Source organism: Ursus maritimus, unplaced genomic scaffold (assembly GCF_017311325.1).
Source record: "Ursus maritimus isolate PB19 unplaced genomic scaffold, ASM1731132v1 scaffold_14, whole genome shotgun sequence".
Taxonomy (NCBI): Eukaryota; Metazoa; Chordata; class Mammalia; order Carnivora; family Ursidae; genus Ursus; species Ursus maritimus.
The window spans coordinates 8192898-8210186 of NW_024423786.1; the positions used below are offsets into that span (position 1 = coordinate 8192898).

Here is a 17289-nt window from a genome sequence, read left to right on the forward strand (position 1 = left end):
GCAGGAGAGCAACAGATGGCTATTTAGATGTTATTTAAAAGATAAAATTAACAGGATTTGGTGATCTGACGCGGGAGAGAGAAAAAGTAGTGGGTAGAAAAAGGGACAAAGAACAACTGTTGGTTACTGGCTCAGACACTGGTGGTACCATTTACGTAGCTGGGCAAAGCTGAAGGAGCTGCGGTGAGGATGATACATTCCATTTTGGATGTGATGTGTCTGAGGTGTCAATGACACATCTAAGGAAGTGTTGAGTAGGCAGCTGGATACAAATGCCTATAACTCAGAAGATAAATTTCAGCACAAATTTAAGCTTGGGTGAGACTGCTCAGAAAACCTGTATAAAAGAGAGGAGCCAGGGCCCAGCCTTGAGGAACAAAAGCATTTAAGAGACATGTCTCCCTCATTTCTACTTTCACCCATGCCACGCCTTCCTGACCCTTCCTTTACCTCCCAAAAGGCCATCTATCCTTCAGGGCCCCATGAAATCTCATTGCTTCCACAAAGTATCTCTAAATACCCCAGTTCAAAATGTATTCAGCTCTTTAACATATGATCTGGAATTTATCTACAAGTTATTCAGTTAACAACATTTTTTTTTTTTAAGATTTTATTTTTAAGTAATCTCTACACCCAGGGTGGGGCTCCAACTCACAACCCTGAGATCAAGGGTCTCATGGTCCATGGACTGAGCCAGCCAGGTGTCCCAGTAACAATTTCTTAAGTAACAGTCTCTCCAGTGTTATTATAGAAAGGCTGCCACAGCAAACCCAGCTAAGAAGCAGATGGCCTTATGTGTTAAAGGTTAACCAATATCAAGTCACCTAATTTTCAAATGAGTTAATAACTATGGCCATATAAGACACAGAGGGTACAAGATCAAATGAAATGATGCAGACAAAAACCCTCCAAAAAGAACAAGTATCATAATTACATAAGACTTTCGGAGCCATTTCCTTCTTTTCTCTACCTCAGTGCCCTGGTCACTGTCAAATAAAAGCAAATGCATACTTGATTATTTCTACCTACCACATCTGCCACTTACTCACCAAGCAAAAAGGCCATGAAAAATCTGCAGTAGCCTCTGATAGCATGAAGACATTATGTGGTACTCGTGAACTTTCATTCTTGGACCATCAACTACACCTTGGTTCTCAGCAGCTAAGCACTGAAAAGGAAAAATGCTTTTAGGACAGTTTTTTGGGCAATTGGCCCCATTTTTCCTTCAATAATTCTCAATCAAAAAAGAAATCTCTTATTCACTTAGTAATTTCTAAATTTCTTTCTCTCTTTCTTTTTTTTTTTTTTAAGATTTATTTACCCATTTGAGAGAGAGAGCACACATATGCATACAAGTTGGGGGAGGGCAGAGGGAGAGAATCTTCAAGGAGATTCCCTATCAAGCGAAGAACCCTATACAGGCCAATCCCAGGACCCTAAGATCATGACCTGAGCCGAAACCAAGAGTCAGACACTCAACCAACTGAGCCACCTAAGGCATCCCAGTAATTTCTAAATATTTATAATGATAAGATAGGCTGCTGACCTGAAAATAGTTGTGAATGTTCTCCAGATGGTTACACATTGGAGCCAGCAGTTGAACAATACTATGAGCAATTTCTTGGGCAGATCTCTGATGGAGATGTGAGAATCCAATATTCCGGTTTCCTTTATTCTATAATAAATTCAGAGTTACTGGGAAAGAAACTGCTGGATAGCTTCTCTGAAACAGAGTTTGTTAAGTTTAGTCAGACCTGGGTCACAAGGCGGGAGTGGACAGAAGAAACTGGTTGCTTGCCTAAAACTCTATTCTGACAGAGGGATCTTGCCCCGTCTTCAAATCACCAAGAGACTGGCTTTTATAGAGTACAAAGTGTTTGATTGAAAAGTATAGACCCATAACTACTAATGAGATAAAGCTTACACAAAAACAGAAATCATTTAGGCTGATGAAAACATTGAGCAAATAGCGAGTACAAAAAATATCAAACAACCGGATAGATTAATGTTTAAATGTTTACACCTAAAACTTCCACATTCTGTTGTTAACATCATCCCACTCTCCACCAGATGCTATGTACACATTTGTACGTTATATACACATATGAGGTTGTAGCCTTCTCTAGATAGCCAGCTATTACTACACTGAGGCTTGGGCATGGGCTGTTTGGGAGGCTTTTAAAAGCAAAACCCAAGTAAAGAACAGGATTCAGGAATGCTCAGGGCATTTAGAAATATCCTGTTTGGGGTGGCTTTTTTGATTTCTCCATTTCAGAGTTCCTTTCTAAAGCAAAGTGAATGGGCTCTGGAAATGAGGCTGCCATCATGCTACCCAGTGACCCAAACATAATGCCAGAGAAAGTGACAACTTATTTATTAAGATCTCCTTGTTTCCAAATTCGTTAAGGCCAGGGCTTGTGCTTCTGCCTATACTAACCTTGAGGAAGGGGATTCTCCTGGCAACAGAGGGTGTCAACACATTCTCCAGTTTCTGGGAGAGATCTTCCAGCAAGAAAAGCAGCTCAGGGGGCTGAAGCTGCACAATTTCTGTAGCCTGTCGCAAGGAGGAAAGAAAGGATAATTCCAAGCATGACCTCGCCATCTTTTTGAAGGAGCACATTTCAGGTTTACTCTTCCCAATGGGTGAAGGATCTGACCATTCCCAAAAAAGGGGGAAATTTCCCCACCTCATATAAATGGCCGTTGTGCTCTGTCAATAAATCAAAAAGTCAAGCGCTCCCAAAGTAAAAGGAATTTCAAATTATTAAAATAGGAATCCAAGTGAGTATAGTTTTAGAAAACATACTTTTCTCTTCTTTTTTTTTTTAAATATTTTAATTTATTTATTCGTCAGAGAGAGAGAGAGAGACAGCACAAGCACGGGGAGAGGCAGAGAAGCAAGGATGTCAGAGAAGCAGGCTTGTGGCTGAGCACGGAGCCCGATGCGAGACTCAATCCCAGGACCCTGGGATCATGACCCAAGTTGAAGGCAGTCGCTTAACACTTAACTGACTGAGCCACCCAGGCATCTCAACACATACTTTTTCTCTAGAAGTAAATGTCTCTGTGTATCCTTCCAGCTGTGGACTCGAGGTGCACTTCCTAAGTATGCTGGGATAAAAAAGGACTAATTCAAGGTAATTTTGCTTTTCTCTGTTCATTAAATAATCCTTTCATATTTTCTTTCCCTTAATGTTTTGCTACTATTAACTCTGTGCTGGATCCCTATAAGGGTATAACACTACCAAAAGCAGAATGAGCCAAATACAATCTCATTTCAAACTGTTCATGCAATAAACATTTATGGAGAATCTCCTAGCTAATGTAGAAAGATTGGGCTGGGGGTAGGGTAGAAACTATCTCTACTGTGAAGGGGTTTACATTCTTATAAAAAATCTATAGCAAATTCCATGATATTTCTCTTTTTGATTTTTACTTTTTTATTTGTTTTATTTATTTATTTATTTATTTATTTATTTAAAAGTAAGCTCCAGGCCCAATGTGGGGCTTGAACTCAGGGCCAGGAGATCAGGAGTTGCAAGCTCTAATGGCTGAGCCAGCCAGGCACCCCCTCCGCCCCGCCTTTTTCTAGCCTGGAGAAACTACTCTGGTGAAATCCCATATCAAAAGTTGTCTTTTCTGTGAAAATATGCTCTACTTACAACTTCATTATACATACCATTCTCTCCTCAGAGTTTCACTGGTACTTGGTTCAGACCTTCAATACAGTACATACTGCTAGTTATGTGTGCTTCCCTTATTAGATTATGAGCTATTTGAAGGCTAGCATCATGCTGTATGCACTACTGCACTGCCAATGCCTAGATTAGTTTAACACATAAAAAGGCCTGGATAAGCATCTGACGGATGCTGAACAAACATCATGAACAGTGAAAACAGTATTAACCTCTAGAAACCAGAACAGTGCTGCTGTACAAGAGTAATCTAAATAGCTTATTAGTAGTAAACTAAAATAAGGATCACATCATTAGCATGATCATAATGTCTAATACATTGTAAAAAACTTATAAACATTGAGATGATGGGGGGCACCTGGGTGGCTCAGTCAGTAGAGCATGTGATTTTTTTTTTTTTTTTTTAGATTTTATTTATTTGTTTGAGAGAGAGAGAGAGAGAGACAGAGAGAGCATGACTGGGAGAGGGAGAAGCAGACACTCTGAGCGGGAAGCTTGACGTGGGGTTCAATCCCGACCCCAGGATCATGACCTGAGCCAAAGGCAGACGCTTAACCGACTGAGCCACCCAGGCGTCCCAAGCATGTGACTCTTGATCTCAAGGCCATGAATTCAAATTTCATAAAAACCATCTATGAAAAGCCCACAGCGAATATCATTCGCAATGGGGAAAAGCTGAGAGCTTTTCCCTTAAGATCAGGAACACAAGGATGCCCACTCTCACCACTATTGTTCAACATAGTACTAGAAGTCCTAGCATCAGCAATCAGACAGACAACAAAAAGAAATAAAAGGTATTCAAACTGGCAAAGAAGTCAAACTCTCTTTGCAGATGACATGATACTTTATGTGGAAAACCCAAAAGACTCCACCCTCAAATTAGAATTCATACAGCAATTCAGTAATGTGGCAGGATACAAAATCAATGCACAGAAATCAGTTGCTTTTCTACACACTAACAATGTAATTGTAGAAAGAGAATTAGGGAATCGATTCCATATACAATAGTACCAAAAACCATAAAATACCTTGGAATAAACCTAACCAAAGAGGTAAAGGTTGTATAGTCTAGAAACTACAGAACACTTATGAAAGAAACTGAAGACACAAAAAGATGGAAACACATTCCATGCTCATGGATTGAGAGAATAAACATTGTTAAAATGTTTACGCTGCCCAGAGCAATCTATACTTTAAACATTATCCTAATCAAAATACCAATGGCACTTTTCAAAGAGCTGGAACAAAGAATCCTAAAATTTGTATGGAACCAGAAAAGACCCCGAATCGCCAAGGAAATGTTGAAAAAGAAAAACAAAGATGGGGACATCACATTGCCTGATTTCAAGCTACATTACAAAGCTGTGATCACCAACACAGGGTGGTACTGGCACTAACACAGACACAAAGATCAATGGAACAGAACAGACAGCCCAGATATGGACCTTCAACTCTATGGTCAACTAATCTTTGACAAATCAGGGAAAAAATATTCAATGGAATAAGACAGTCTCTTCAATAAATGGTGCTGGGAAAATTGGACAGCTATATACAGAAGAATGAAACTCGACCATTCTCTTAAACCATACACAAAGATAAACTCGAAATGGATGAAAGGCCTCAATGTGAGACAGGAATCCATCAAAATCCTAGAGGAGAACATAGGCAGTAATCTCTTTGATGTCAGCCACACCAAATTCTTTCAAGACACGACTTCAAAGGCAAGGGAAACAAAAGCAAAAATCAACTTTTGGGACTTCATCAAGATAAAAAGCTTCCGCACAGCAAAGGAAACAGTTTACAAAACTAAGAGGCAACCCACGGAATGGGAGAAAATACTTGCAAATGACATTACAGATAAAGGACTGGTATCCAAGATCTATAAAGAACTTCTCAAACTCAACACCCCCCGCAAAATAATCAAGTTAAAAAATGGGCAGAAGACATGAACAGACACTTCTCCAAAGAAGACATACGAAGGGCTAACAGACACATGAAAAAATGTCCAACATCATTAGCCATCAGGGAAATTCAAATCAAAACCACACTGAAATACCACCTTACACTAGTTAGAAGGGCAAAAATTAGAAGGCAGAAAACAAGTGTTGGAGAGGATGTGGAGAAAGGGGAACCCTCTTACACTGTTGGTGGGAATGCAAGTTGGTACAGCCACTTTGGAAAACAGTATGGAGGTTCCTCAAAAAGTTAAAAATAGAGCTACCCTATGACCCAGCAATTGCACTACTGGATATTTACCCCAAAGATACAGACGTAGTGAAAAGAAGGGGCACATGCACCCCCATGTTCATAGCAGCAATGTCTACAATAGCCAAACTGTGGGAGGAGCTGAGATGCCCTTCGGTAGACGAATGGATAAAGAAGATGTGGTCCAGGGGCGCCTGGGTGGCTCAGTCGCTAAGTGTCTGCCTTCAGCTCAGGGCGTGATCCTGGCATTCTGGGATCGAGCCCCCCATCAGGCTCCTCTGCTGGGAGCCCGCTTCTTCCTCTCCCACTCCCCCTGCTTGTGTTCCCTCTCTCTCTGTCTCTCTGTCAAATAAATAAATAAAATCTTAAAAAAAAAAAAAAAAAGATGTGGTCCATATATACAATGGAATATTACTCAGCCATCAGAAAGGATGAATACCCACCATTTGCATCGACATGGATGGAACTGGAGGGGATTATGCTACGTGAAATAAGTCAAGCAGAGAATGACAATTATCATATGGTTTCACTTATATGTGGAACATAAGGAATAGCATGGAAGACATTAGGAGAAGGAAGGGAAAAATGAAGGGGGGGAATCAGAGGGGGAGATGAACCATGAGAGACTATGGACTCTGGGAAACAAACTGAGGGTATCAGCGGGGAAGGGGTGGGGGATGGGTTAGCCTGGTGATGGATATTAAGGAGGGCACACATTGCAATGAGCACTAGGTGTTATATACAAATAATAAAGCATGGAATGCTACATCAAAAACTAATGAAATACTGTACAGTGACTAACATAATTTTTTTAAAAAAAGGTCATGAGTTCAAGCCCCAAGTTGAGCCTAGAGCTTACTTTAAAAATAAATAGATAGGGGCGCCTGGGTGGCACAGTCGTTAAGCGTCTGCCTTCGGCTCAGGGCGTGATCCCGGCATTCTGGGATCGAGCCCCACATCGGGCTCCACTGCTAGGAGCCTGCTTCTTCCTCTCCCACTCCCCCTGCTTGTGTTCCCTTTCTCGCTGGCTGTCTCTCTCTCTGTCAAATAAATAAATAAAATCTTTAAAAAATAAATAAATAAATAAATAAATAAATAAATAAATAAAGTTGTTTACCTTAAAAAAAAAAAAAGATCATGAGGATGATTATTTATCATTACTTTCACTATATATAAAAGCTCTAGAAGCCAGAGTCTACCTTCTCTCAATGCCGTGGTGCTCTTTTTACAATAAGAATAGAGCTGAGAATTTTATTTTATTTTTTAAAGATCTACTTATTTATTTGAGAACAAGAGCAAGAGAGAGAGATAGAGCACATGCAAGCATAAGTAGGAGGGGCAGAGAGGGAGAGCGAATCCCAAGCAGACTCTGTGCTGAGCCAGACTCAGGGCTGGATTTCATGACCCTGAGATTGCAACCCAAGCTAAAACCAAGAATCAGATGCTTAACCAACTGCACCACCCAGGCACCCTGAGCTGAGAAATTTTCTGAAATAAGATTAAATTCTAGGATCTCAGCTCTGTGACTTACTTCAGTGTGCATTTCAGTATCTAAGATGAACTTGGTCACAAGCCCACAATGCAGAATAGAGAAGACCTCAATGTCCAGTTCTCGGAAAAAAGCATGGTAATTCTGTAGTGATACTGATGTCTTTTCTTCTTTCCCTTTGACCTCCTGGGGAGAAAGCAGCAGCAACCAACAGAATAAGGATTCTATATTAACCTGATTTTTCAGTAAGACCTCAAAGTACAATTTTACATTCATTTTATGCAGATGTTACTTTTTTAGCAAATCACCACTTTCCTTTCACCAAAGTCCGTAAATATTCCTGAGACAAAAGCACCTAATTAAAAAATGAGATATGGGTCACATATGAAGACCGCTGGTTGGTTTCCACTTAAGTATGAACTACTAGACAAACCAAGGTGTTATGGCATGGCAGAGAAAACAATGAGCTGTGGCACCAGACAGGTCTGGCTTCAAAGCCTTGCTCAAGCCTTATTAACTATGTGATCTCGGGCAAGTCACTTACCTTCTCTGGGTCTTAGTGTCCTTACCTATTAGATGTAGATATTATTACCAATCTTGGGTTTTTAGGAGATTATAGGAGCTATACATAATACACAATAAATAGTAGCCAAAAAACAGAAATAATTGGGATCCATGTGATTTAGGCAATTTCACAAACATATAACCTACTCTGTGATTGGTAGACTTACAGGAAAAAAGAACTACTGTTTATTGATTATCAGAAACTGTCCTAAGCATTTCATGTTATCTCAATTCATTGAGAAGTTGATAATCTGGGATCAGAGGGGGAAAGAGGATAAAAGCAGTACACCTAAAACTAGGTTCTAAAACAAAATTTGATAAATGCTACAAGAGAGAATTCAAAGTACTGCTGGGGTATAAAAAAGGGAGTGACACATTCAAAAATATGACTAGAAAAAAACAGTGTGTGGTGGTGCTAAGGGCTTAGAGTCTAACCCTAACTCTGCTGCTGGGAGAATCGCCCCAAAGCCAAGGAGAGTTCGTTTGCCTCTCTTTTCTCTAATTTTTCTCTCTGTAAAATGCTGGTTCCCTGTTAATCTTACTGGGCTGTCACACAACCTGCACGGAAATCCATCATTCCAGTACCTTTTCCAGCTGGCTTCTATTGGATGGTGTAGGGTCACATTCTGAATTATCCTCCTTTGAAAGTGTGTCAGGAGAGGATGTTTTGCTGCCATCTGCTTTCCGTTTCCTTCCTCCTTTTGTTTCAAAAACAAAAAAGTGACTCAAGTAATCAATAATCATGCTTGTTAAATATCACTGCCTTCAGGCAACAACCTGCTGAAGACTACCTAGAGGTAGCGGAGGTAATTTTATAACCCTACATTATAGTTCATTTTATAACCATGCCATAGAAAGAGTTCAATGACATCATCTCTCCAGTTACTGAAGCCTTGGTGCATATGACCGCTTATGTTAATTCAGTGTCTCTCTCATGGAGGCACAGAAGAAGAAGATAACATACCTATCTTTCCTTGTTTTCTGATTTTTGCTGAAATAGCAGCAGTAGTAGGAGGTGTTACATCTAAAGTTTCCAAGTCAAAGTTTGCAAGGGGAGGAACATAGTCTGGGGTGACTGGAAAAGAGAGGAGACAGAAGCTCAATGCATACCAACCACATATCACTGTTAGACTTAGAATGCATCACCTGATTGGCTAAAAATTAATTTTCAGAACTACCAAGTATGGCTGAATGTCTGTAAGATACATTCAAGTTACCTGACATTAATTGTTTTGGCACAGCAAAATGATCAGAGATGACTTACAGGAATATCATATTAAATGATTATGATCAATTAAGATAAAATTATTCTAAACTTCTAAATAATGATATAAAAAATATCCAAGTAGGGGCGCCTGGGTGGCACAGCGGTTAAGCGTCTGCCTTCAGCTCAGGGCGTGATCCTGGCGTTATGGGATCGAGCCCCACATCAGGCTCTTCCGCTATGAGCCTGCTTCTTCCTCTCCCACTCCCCCTGCTTGTGTTCCCTCTCTCGCTGGCTGTCTCGATCTCTGTCAAATAAATAAATAAAATCTTAAAAAAAAAAAAAATATCCAAGTAGGTTAAGGACTAAAAATAAACTAACCCTTATTTCAAAACTAAAGATATTAATATTTGGTCACACAGAAGTTTGTTTTACACACAATTACTTAGATGAGGGCCTGAGGGAGGCTCTACATTTTCCCCAGAGAATCTAACACTTTATTTTTATTTTTTTTTTTAAGATTTTATCTATTTCTTTGAGAGAGAGAGAATGAGAGAGAGAGCATGAGAGGGGGGAGGGTCAGAGGGAAAAGCAGACTCCCTGATGAGCAGGGAGCCTGATGCAGGACTCGATCTTGGGACTCCAGGATCATGACCTGAGCCAAAGGCAGTTGCTTAACCCACTGAGTCACCCAGGAGGCCTACCTAGCACTTTAAAACAAGTTTATTTAATAGTCAGAGGGTATTAAGAGACCTGTCAGCTTTATTCCTAGTTCATAACTATGTTTAGGAAAGCAAAGGGCACTGAAAGTTTGACTTTTTTTTAAACATTTTTTTTTTTTAAGATTTTATTTATTTATTGACAGAGATAGAGACAGCCAGCGAGAGAGGGAACACAAGCAGGGGGGATGGGAGAGGAAGAAGCAGGCTCCTAGCGGAGGAGCCTGATGTGGGGCTCGATCCCAGAACGCCGGGATCACGCCCTGAGCCAAAGGCAGACGCTTAAGCGCTGTGCCACCCAGGCGCCCCTGAAAGTTTGACTTCTAAAGAAGAAAAGTTACTTAAAAAAAGCCCAACCAATACTTCCCATTTTTTATTTTCTTAAGCAGCAAGATTTCTTGACGGTAACAATGGGAGGAAAATAGATGTATTCTTTTTTTTTTTTTTTTTTTTTTAATTTTGTTGAGGGGCGCCTCGGTGGCTCAGTAGGTTAAGCATCTGCCTTCGGCTCAGGTCATGATCCCAGGGTCCTGGGATCAAGCCCCACATCGGGCTCCCTGCTTGGCAGGAAGCCTGCTCCTCCCTCTGCCTGCCAGCCCCCTGCTTGTACTGTCTTTTTCTGTCACATAAATAAAAATTAAAAAAAAAAATAAACAAATTTTATCTTGTTGGGCAAACATTTTCTTGTCCCAGATGAGTGAGTACAGGATGGCTATCAGTGAGCTTGGCTTACAAGGAAAGTTCTTTATCTCCTCAATGCCATCCCAGCAAAGGTACCATAATAAGACATTTTCTTTACCTGCTAAGTACTTTTCCAGGATTCTCTGAAGCTCCACAATATGCTTTAACCGGGTGAGCACCTTCCCCTTCATCTCAGGTGAGGTTTGCTGGCAGAAGGCATTGACAACCTGGAAAAGTACAAATTATATTCTCATACTTTGAATGGTTCCAATTTTAATCTTATTTACATTATTCATCCAGAGCTAAAAAATGCCATTCAGTGGTAGGATCTGTGAGTTTAAAGATTTTACTTATTTATTTGATAGAGAGTGAGTGAGCATAAGCAGGGGGAACTGCGGGCAGAAGGAGAGGGAGAAGCAGGCTCTCCGCTGAGCAGGGAGCCCTATGTGGGGCTCGATCCCAGGACCCTGGGATCATGACCTGAGCCAAAGGCAGACGCTTAACTGACTGAGCCACCCAGACGTCCCAGATTTGTGAGTTTAGTCTGTAAAGTAAAGGTGTTCTCAGCAAGGTGCTATAGAGGAGAAAAAGCCCTGGGCCAATACAGAAGATCTGACTTTTAATCCCATTTCTACTGATTTCTAGTTATGTAACAAGTAGAATAGCACAGTGACTATAGAGCACACACTTTGATGAAACAAGTCCTATTCTGCTACTTACTAGCTGTGTGACCCTGGCCAAGTCATTATTAGCCTTTCTGAGTTTTTACTTCTTCAACTATAAAACGAGACAACTATAAAATGAGAATGAAGTTGTTATATGGATTAAATGCTATAAATAAAGAAATAAGCCCAGAATTTGGCACAATGTAAGTGCTTGATTATTTTTACTGACTTTGTACTCTCTGTATCTGCAACTGCATAGGTGTAAAACAAGGATAATACCTGTCCTGCCTACATCGGAATACAATTGTGAAGATAAGAAGAGATAGTTTAAGTGAACATTCTCCGAAATAATATGCATGAGAAAGGAAGTGAGGTATAAATGTAAGATGTTACTGTCATTTTCATCATATTTCATTATTGTGCATTTCATTAAGCACAATATATTCCAAAGGAAGGGGAAAACCATCACTCACTTGATCTCACCAAATCGAAACATTAAATGCATACCTATGCAAGGGTGAACAGAATTTTCACAGTGGAGAAGGTGAGTTTATTCCAGGCAAAAGGAAGAGTACAACAAAAAGGCTTGAAGTAGTAAAGCATGAAAAACATTAAGTGAATTCTAAGTATTTTGATTTGGCTACATCAACACAGCAGTTAGTGGTTAGTGGAGACTTTTTAGAGAGTCCCATGAGTATCAGGAAATAGCTTCCTTTCAACAAGAACTCCAGACAAAAGGTGAAATGTCCTAGTAACTCTGCTTACCTCTCGGAACCAGTTAAGAGTAAGAAATATGAGAGAACACATGAATGAATGCTCTTTAACAGACATGGACTCCAGCCTCTCTCCAGGATCCAAGTCAGTGAGGAATATAGGACAATCTGAAAGAGAAGAACAAACATTTCTAACTCCCTTTATTTCAAGTCAACAGAACCTGGATGTTACCCCTAGAGCTACCTACCTCTCCTTCTACTTTCCCCTTTAACTTGTATTTGAAGGTCAAGCTTTGATTAGTCTCAAAATTACTACCATATCATGTAGCAATCATTACATATAATTAAGAAGCCTTTGCAAAACTAGAGGTGAGGACCAGAAAGCAACAAGGAACTATGATGATGACTGATTTGTCAACATGATAGAAATCTGTATGCATTATTGTCTTTGGAATTCCATTATTACTGCTATTCTACTTTGTGAAGTTAGAAAATTCCTTCCCACACACAATGTACTGGTTTGTTCCTTCCCTAAGATTATCAAAGAAAGGTTACAAAGAAGAAAGGATCTGATAAGTTCATCCTATACCTAATAAACCATCAATCTCCTCCAAGTTTCCATTATGTTGTTTCTCCACACAAAGTCTCAGTAACCGGAAATAGGGAGCCAGGCACAACGGAGACACCAATCTGGGAAGGAAAAATCAATTTCTAAACAATACTTTATAAGCATATTAGTCCATGTTATAGGGAACCCGACCTTATAAATAAAGAGTTTTGCCCAAAATAAATGTCTACTTTTAAGAATACATGACAAGGAACTTAATGGATGCTCAGCAAATAAACAATGAACTAACCTGGAGGAAGGCAAAGGCTGAGTAGAGTGAATATCCATGAGTTAGGAGAAGCAGAGATAAGATGGAAGGAGGGAGAGTGGCAGAGGCAGACAAGTATGTCCATGGGGGGGGAGAAAGGGACAGAAATAAAAACAGCCTCACAGAGTACTTGTTGGCTGTCCTTAGGCAACATAAACCCCAACCACAGGGTCCAAGAAAAAACAAGGAATCTGACCCATTCTAGCTAACCCCTCCAAATACCACCTGTATTAGGAGAAAACCACACCCCCTTTTAAAAAGATCTTATTTATTTACTTGAAAGAGAGAAAATGAGCTGGGGGAGCGACATAGGGAGAGGGAGAAGCAGGCTTCCCATTAAGCAGGGAGCCTGACGCAGGGCTTGATCCCAGGACCCTGGGATCATGACCTGAGCCGAAGGCAGACGCTTAACCAACTGAGCCACACAGGCGCCCCAGAAACCTTTTTCCACCAAGTTCTCAACAGACTGCAAGAAGTGTGGAATACCCCATGAACTCTCAAAACTGCAAAAGAAGTTTTTAGAAAAGAGAAAGTACACTGACTTTTGGTCTGATTCCTTTGAAGTCATTCTACCCCCATCTTTTGCAAAGTCCTGAGAGAACAACAGTGGCAGGAGGTTGATGACAATCCCATCGTGACTACTGTATTCTTCTAGTCCGTAGAGAGCTTTCACAGGAAATGGATAGTCGCTGTGGAGAGAACCCAGAATTTGATGCCCCAAGGGTATACACACCTTCAAGGGAAACTGCTAGAACAAACCAATCTTTCCTCTTACAAGAAGAAATGAGAAAGAGAAAAAACAAGTGGAAGCTTTTAGGAATTCTGGAACTGGGGTGCTGGGGTGTTGGGAGGAAAGAAGCTGTGGGACTGGGCCAGACTTAGCTGAGGTCAAGAGCATTCTGATTGATGTCCGTACTAACTACGGACATAATTTCTTCACCAGTACAATCAGGTTGGGGGGTATACAGTACTTACCCTTCTGGAAAAACACAGAAATCCACCACAAAGGCATCTTGGAAATCATTGAAGATGTTCTGCCCGACCCAGTCCTTCAGGAAGCAAGCAAGCAAACAAACAAGGCTGTATAGGTAAGGGTGTACTTGCTATAGAGCCTTAGACAAACTATTACCCTTTCTAAGCCTTAGTTTCCTTTCTTTTTTTTTTTTTTTTTAAGGTTTTATTTATTGATTTGTGAGAAAGAGAGAGTGCACACACATGCAGGCGAGCAGGGGAGTGGCAGGCAGAGGGAAAAGCAGGCTCCCTGCCAAGCAGGGAGCCAGATGTGGGACTTGATCCCAGGACCAGGACCCTGAGATCATGACCTAGGCTGAAGGCAGACACTTAACCAACTGAGACACCCAGGAGTCCCCCAGTTTCCCCATTTCTAAGAAGAGAATATTATGTACCCCATTATTATGAAGTAGAAAACACTTAATACATGAAAAATGCTTAACACAGTGCCTGGCGCAGAATACATAATGGCTATCAACATCATCAACAATATGTCATCATCATCATCATTACTATTATTATTGTTATTATATGAAGGAGGCCTCAGGAGTGAGGTGAGGCCTGGAGTAGGGCAAGTCAGAACTGCCTTCCCAACTAGAATATGGGAGAGCTCACAGGATGATCTATTTTTGCACGGTAATAGACAGAAGGGTTTGAAGAATATGAAGTAAAAAGCAGTTCTCAGGCTTTGCTGCTTTAAGAAAAGATACTGGGCCTTACCAGGGCTTTTGGAGCCAGCTTTCTTCCTTGGATCATATTAGCAAATTCATCATAATAAAGTGCAGAAGCCTGGGGAGACTGCTCACTACAGGAATGAACCAACTGCAGCAAGGAGGTCACCTGGAGCAGCCAAAGAGAAAGAATGGTTCAGCCACTGGACTGCCAACGTTTCCTAAACACTGCTCACTCCATTCAGCAGTAAATTTTTCCTTTCAATTTCACTGGCAAAGCTCTTACTACCACTCACCTGAGGTTTTCTTGAGCTTCCTTACAAGCCTATCTCTTTCTAATATCTCTTCTCCAATCCATCAGACCCACACAACTGGATTATTATTATTTTTTTACAAACATGCTCTTTCTTTTTCTTTTTTTTTTTTTTTAAAGATTTTATTTATTTATGTGGCAGAGAGACAGCCAGCGAGAGAGGGAACCCAGCAGGGGATGGGAGAGGAAGAAGCAGGCTCCCAGCGGAGAAGCCCGATGTGGGACTCGATCCCGGAACGCCAGGATCACGCCCTGAGCCAAAAGCAGACGCTTAACGGCTGCGCTACCCAGGCACCCCCAAACATGCCCTTTCTTTTCACAAATACTTTTATTTTGAGAGAAAGAGCGCACATGAGTGGGGGGAGGGGGAGATGGAGAACGAGAGAGAGAGAGAGAGAGAGAGAGGGAGAGAGAGAGAGAGAACTCAAACAGGCTCCACATCCAGCGCGGAGCCCAATGCAGGGCTCGATCTCACGATCCTGAGATAATGACCTGAGCCAAAATCAAGAGTTGGATGCTTAATCAACTGAGCCAGCCAGGCGCCCCTGGATTAATTTTTCTAAAGCAAAGTTTCAATTATGTCACGTCTATGCTAAGAAACCTTAAAGACTACCGCTATGCAAAAAATTAAATTGAAATGTCTTGATTCACACTCAAGGCCCTCTCTTTGCTACCTTTGGACTAGCTTTATCTCCAACTCTCCAACTGTATGCTTACTTGTCCCTATGCTCCAGTCAATCTCCTATTGTACAAATATGGCTCACTTGTCTTGCTCTCTAGGAATTCACAATTTAATTAAGGAGGTTAGACAAATACAGAAATAAATGTAACTCATGCCAGCCAGGAAAACATATTTTGAAAAAAAAAAAGCACTCTTTCTGGTAAACTGACAGTTATTAGAGCAATTTCTCAGTTATTCATAAACATATCCAACCACATTACAAGAACTCACCTGTGTGTACTGTTCATTGCTCAGGTCTGTTCTCCCTTGGGTCAAATTTGAAGATCTACTTCTAAAAACAAAGAATTTTAGCTTCACTTTTACAATATTTTGTAAGAACTAGCAATATATGTATGAATCCTGCCATCCCTCGGATGTGGGTGGAGATAGAAGTGCATAAAGGCACAAAGGACTATTTACAAAATGTGGATTAGAGCAAACAATGGCTATCTTAGATTTTTTTTAAGGGCACACTAAATTAGTAATAATCTTAAAAGCAAGCACTGGGCATCGTTCTAAGCATTTAATGCTCTCGAGCGGTCTAGCACCAAAGACTGAACTCTTACCCAGTACATTATGTAGCCTCCATGAATTACTAATGCCGATTCTAAGAATGTCTCCTGAGGTCCCAGGAATTCCTAACGAACTATCTCTAAGGAGCATAAACTGAACTCCAATGTCATTTTGCAATGGCAACATCTTATCAAGACCCAACTCTGATGCTCCTATCACCAGGTGCCTTATTTTTATCAAACATGATGTCCTGGACAATACCACAGCAATGGAGAAATCTGTAACGTCCAGTGCCGGGGAGAGGCGCAAATGCAAAAAAATGCATCCCAGGATGTTCAGCATTCCCCTTTTGTGGAAACATTTCTATTACTTTATTTATTAACAATCCCTAGTTTTTAACCATCAGACTGTAATGATTATGATCAAGTTCTGTAAAAATTATATGGGGTATATACAGTCGAGATTAGGAGGGAAAATGGAAAAGTTGTAACAAACATTTGCTTACTTCTCTTATTATGGGCTTAATGTTTACTATTATAATGAAGTCTACACAATGTAACACTTTATTTGTAAGGTGGCAACTTGATTAAGTGACCTTGAGCCACAGAAGTCAGAATTTCCAAGCATACCTGTCTGCTGCCATGATGCCAGCCATGGTGACAGCACCAATAATACCAATGAGTTTGTATTTGAATATGGTGCTAGAGAGCTGCTTTCTTATCACCAGGTGCATGTCATCCTGCAAGGAAGACATGGTAGAGAAAGCTGAAGATGCTGGAATAGTACAGCAAAAGAGCCTGTAGATATTGGAGGCAAAATACCTAAAATAGCAAGGGCTCTATCATTTACTAACTGTGTGGCTTTTGGCAAGTCATTTCATCTCTGAGTCTCAATTTTTTTCATCTATAAAACAGGGAAGGTTTTGTAAGCAAGAGAGACAAATTAACAAATGTCCTAGAACAGTGTCAAACATAGCAGATGCTCAAAAATAACAGCTATTATTGTTACTGTTGTGATACTTGCTTGATAAGGATATGTGAATTACTGTGTTGTTGTTGGCTGCTCAACTAAAATAATGAAATAGAAAAAAATATTTAGGTAAATTAACCAAGGAGGCAAAAGACTTGTACATTAAAAGTATAAAACAATGCTGAAAGATATTAAAGAAGACCTAAATAAATGGAAAGCTAACCCATGTTCATGAATTGGAAGACTTAATATTGTTAAGATAATGATAATACTCAAAGTGA

The 17289-nt window shown here is 40.4% G+C and overlaps 1 protein-coding gene across 2 annotated transcripts in view; it reads right to left on the bottom strand.

Moving 5' to 3' along the window:
- The window catches only part of FANCD2 (FA complementation group D2), a 55974-nt gene that overhangs the window by 15215 nt on the left and 23470 nt on the right, over window positions 1–17289 (bottom strand). For both annotated transcript variants that reach the window (XM_040628469.1, XM_040628468.1), the window contains 14 exons: window positions 16669–16778; window positions 15758–15818; window positions 14542–14661; window positions 13786–13859; window positions 13353–13499; window positions 12525–12625; window positions 11988–12103; window positions 10676–10784; window positions 8918–9028; window positions 8539–8651; window positions 7432–7575; window positions 2438–2554; window positions 1547–1675; window positions 1050–1168 (listed from right to left, as the gene is read on the bottom strand). In XM_040628469.1, the coding sequence (XP_040484403.1) occupies window positions 1050–1168; window positions 1547–1675; window positions 2438–2554; window positions 7432–7575; window positions 8539–8651; window positions 8918–9028; window positions 10676–10784; window positions 11988–12103; window positions 12525–12625; window positions 13353–13499; window positions 13786–13859; window positions 14542–14661; window positions 15758–15818; window positions 16669–16778 (1571 nt within the window). The remainder of the gene's footprint in view (window positions 1–1049; window positions 1169–1546; window positions 1676–2437; window positions 2555–7431; window positions 7576–8538; window positions 8652–8917; window positions 9029–10675; window positions 10785–11987; window positions 12104–12524; window positions 12626–13352; window positions 13500–13785; window positions 13860–14541; window positions 14662–15757; window positions 15819–16668; window positions 16779–17289) is intronic.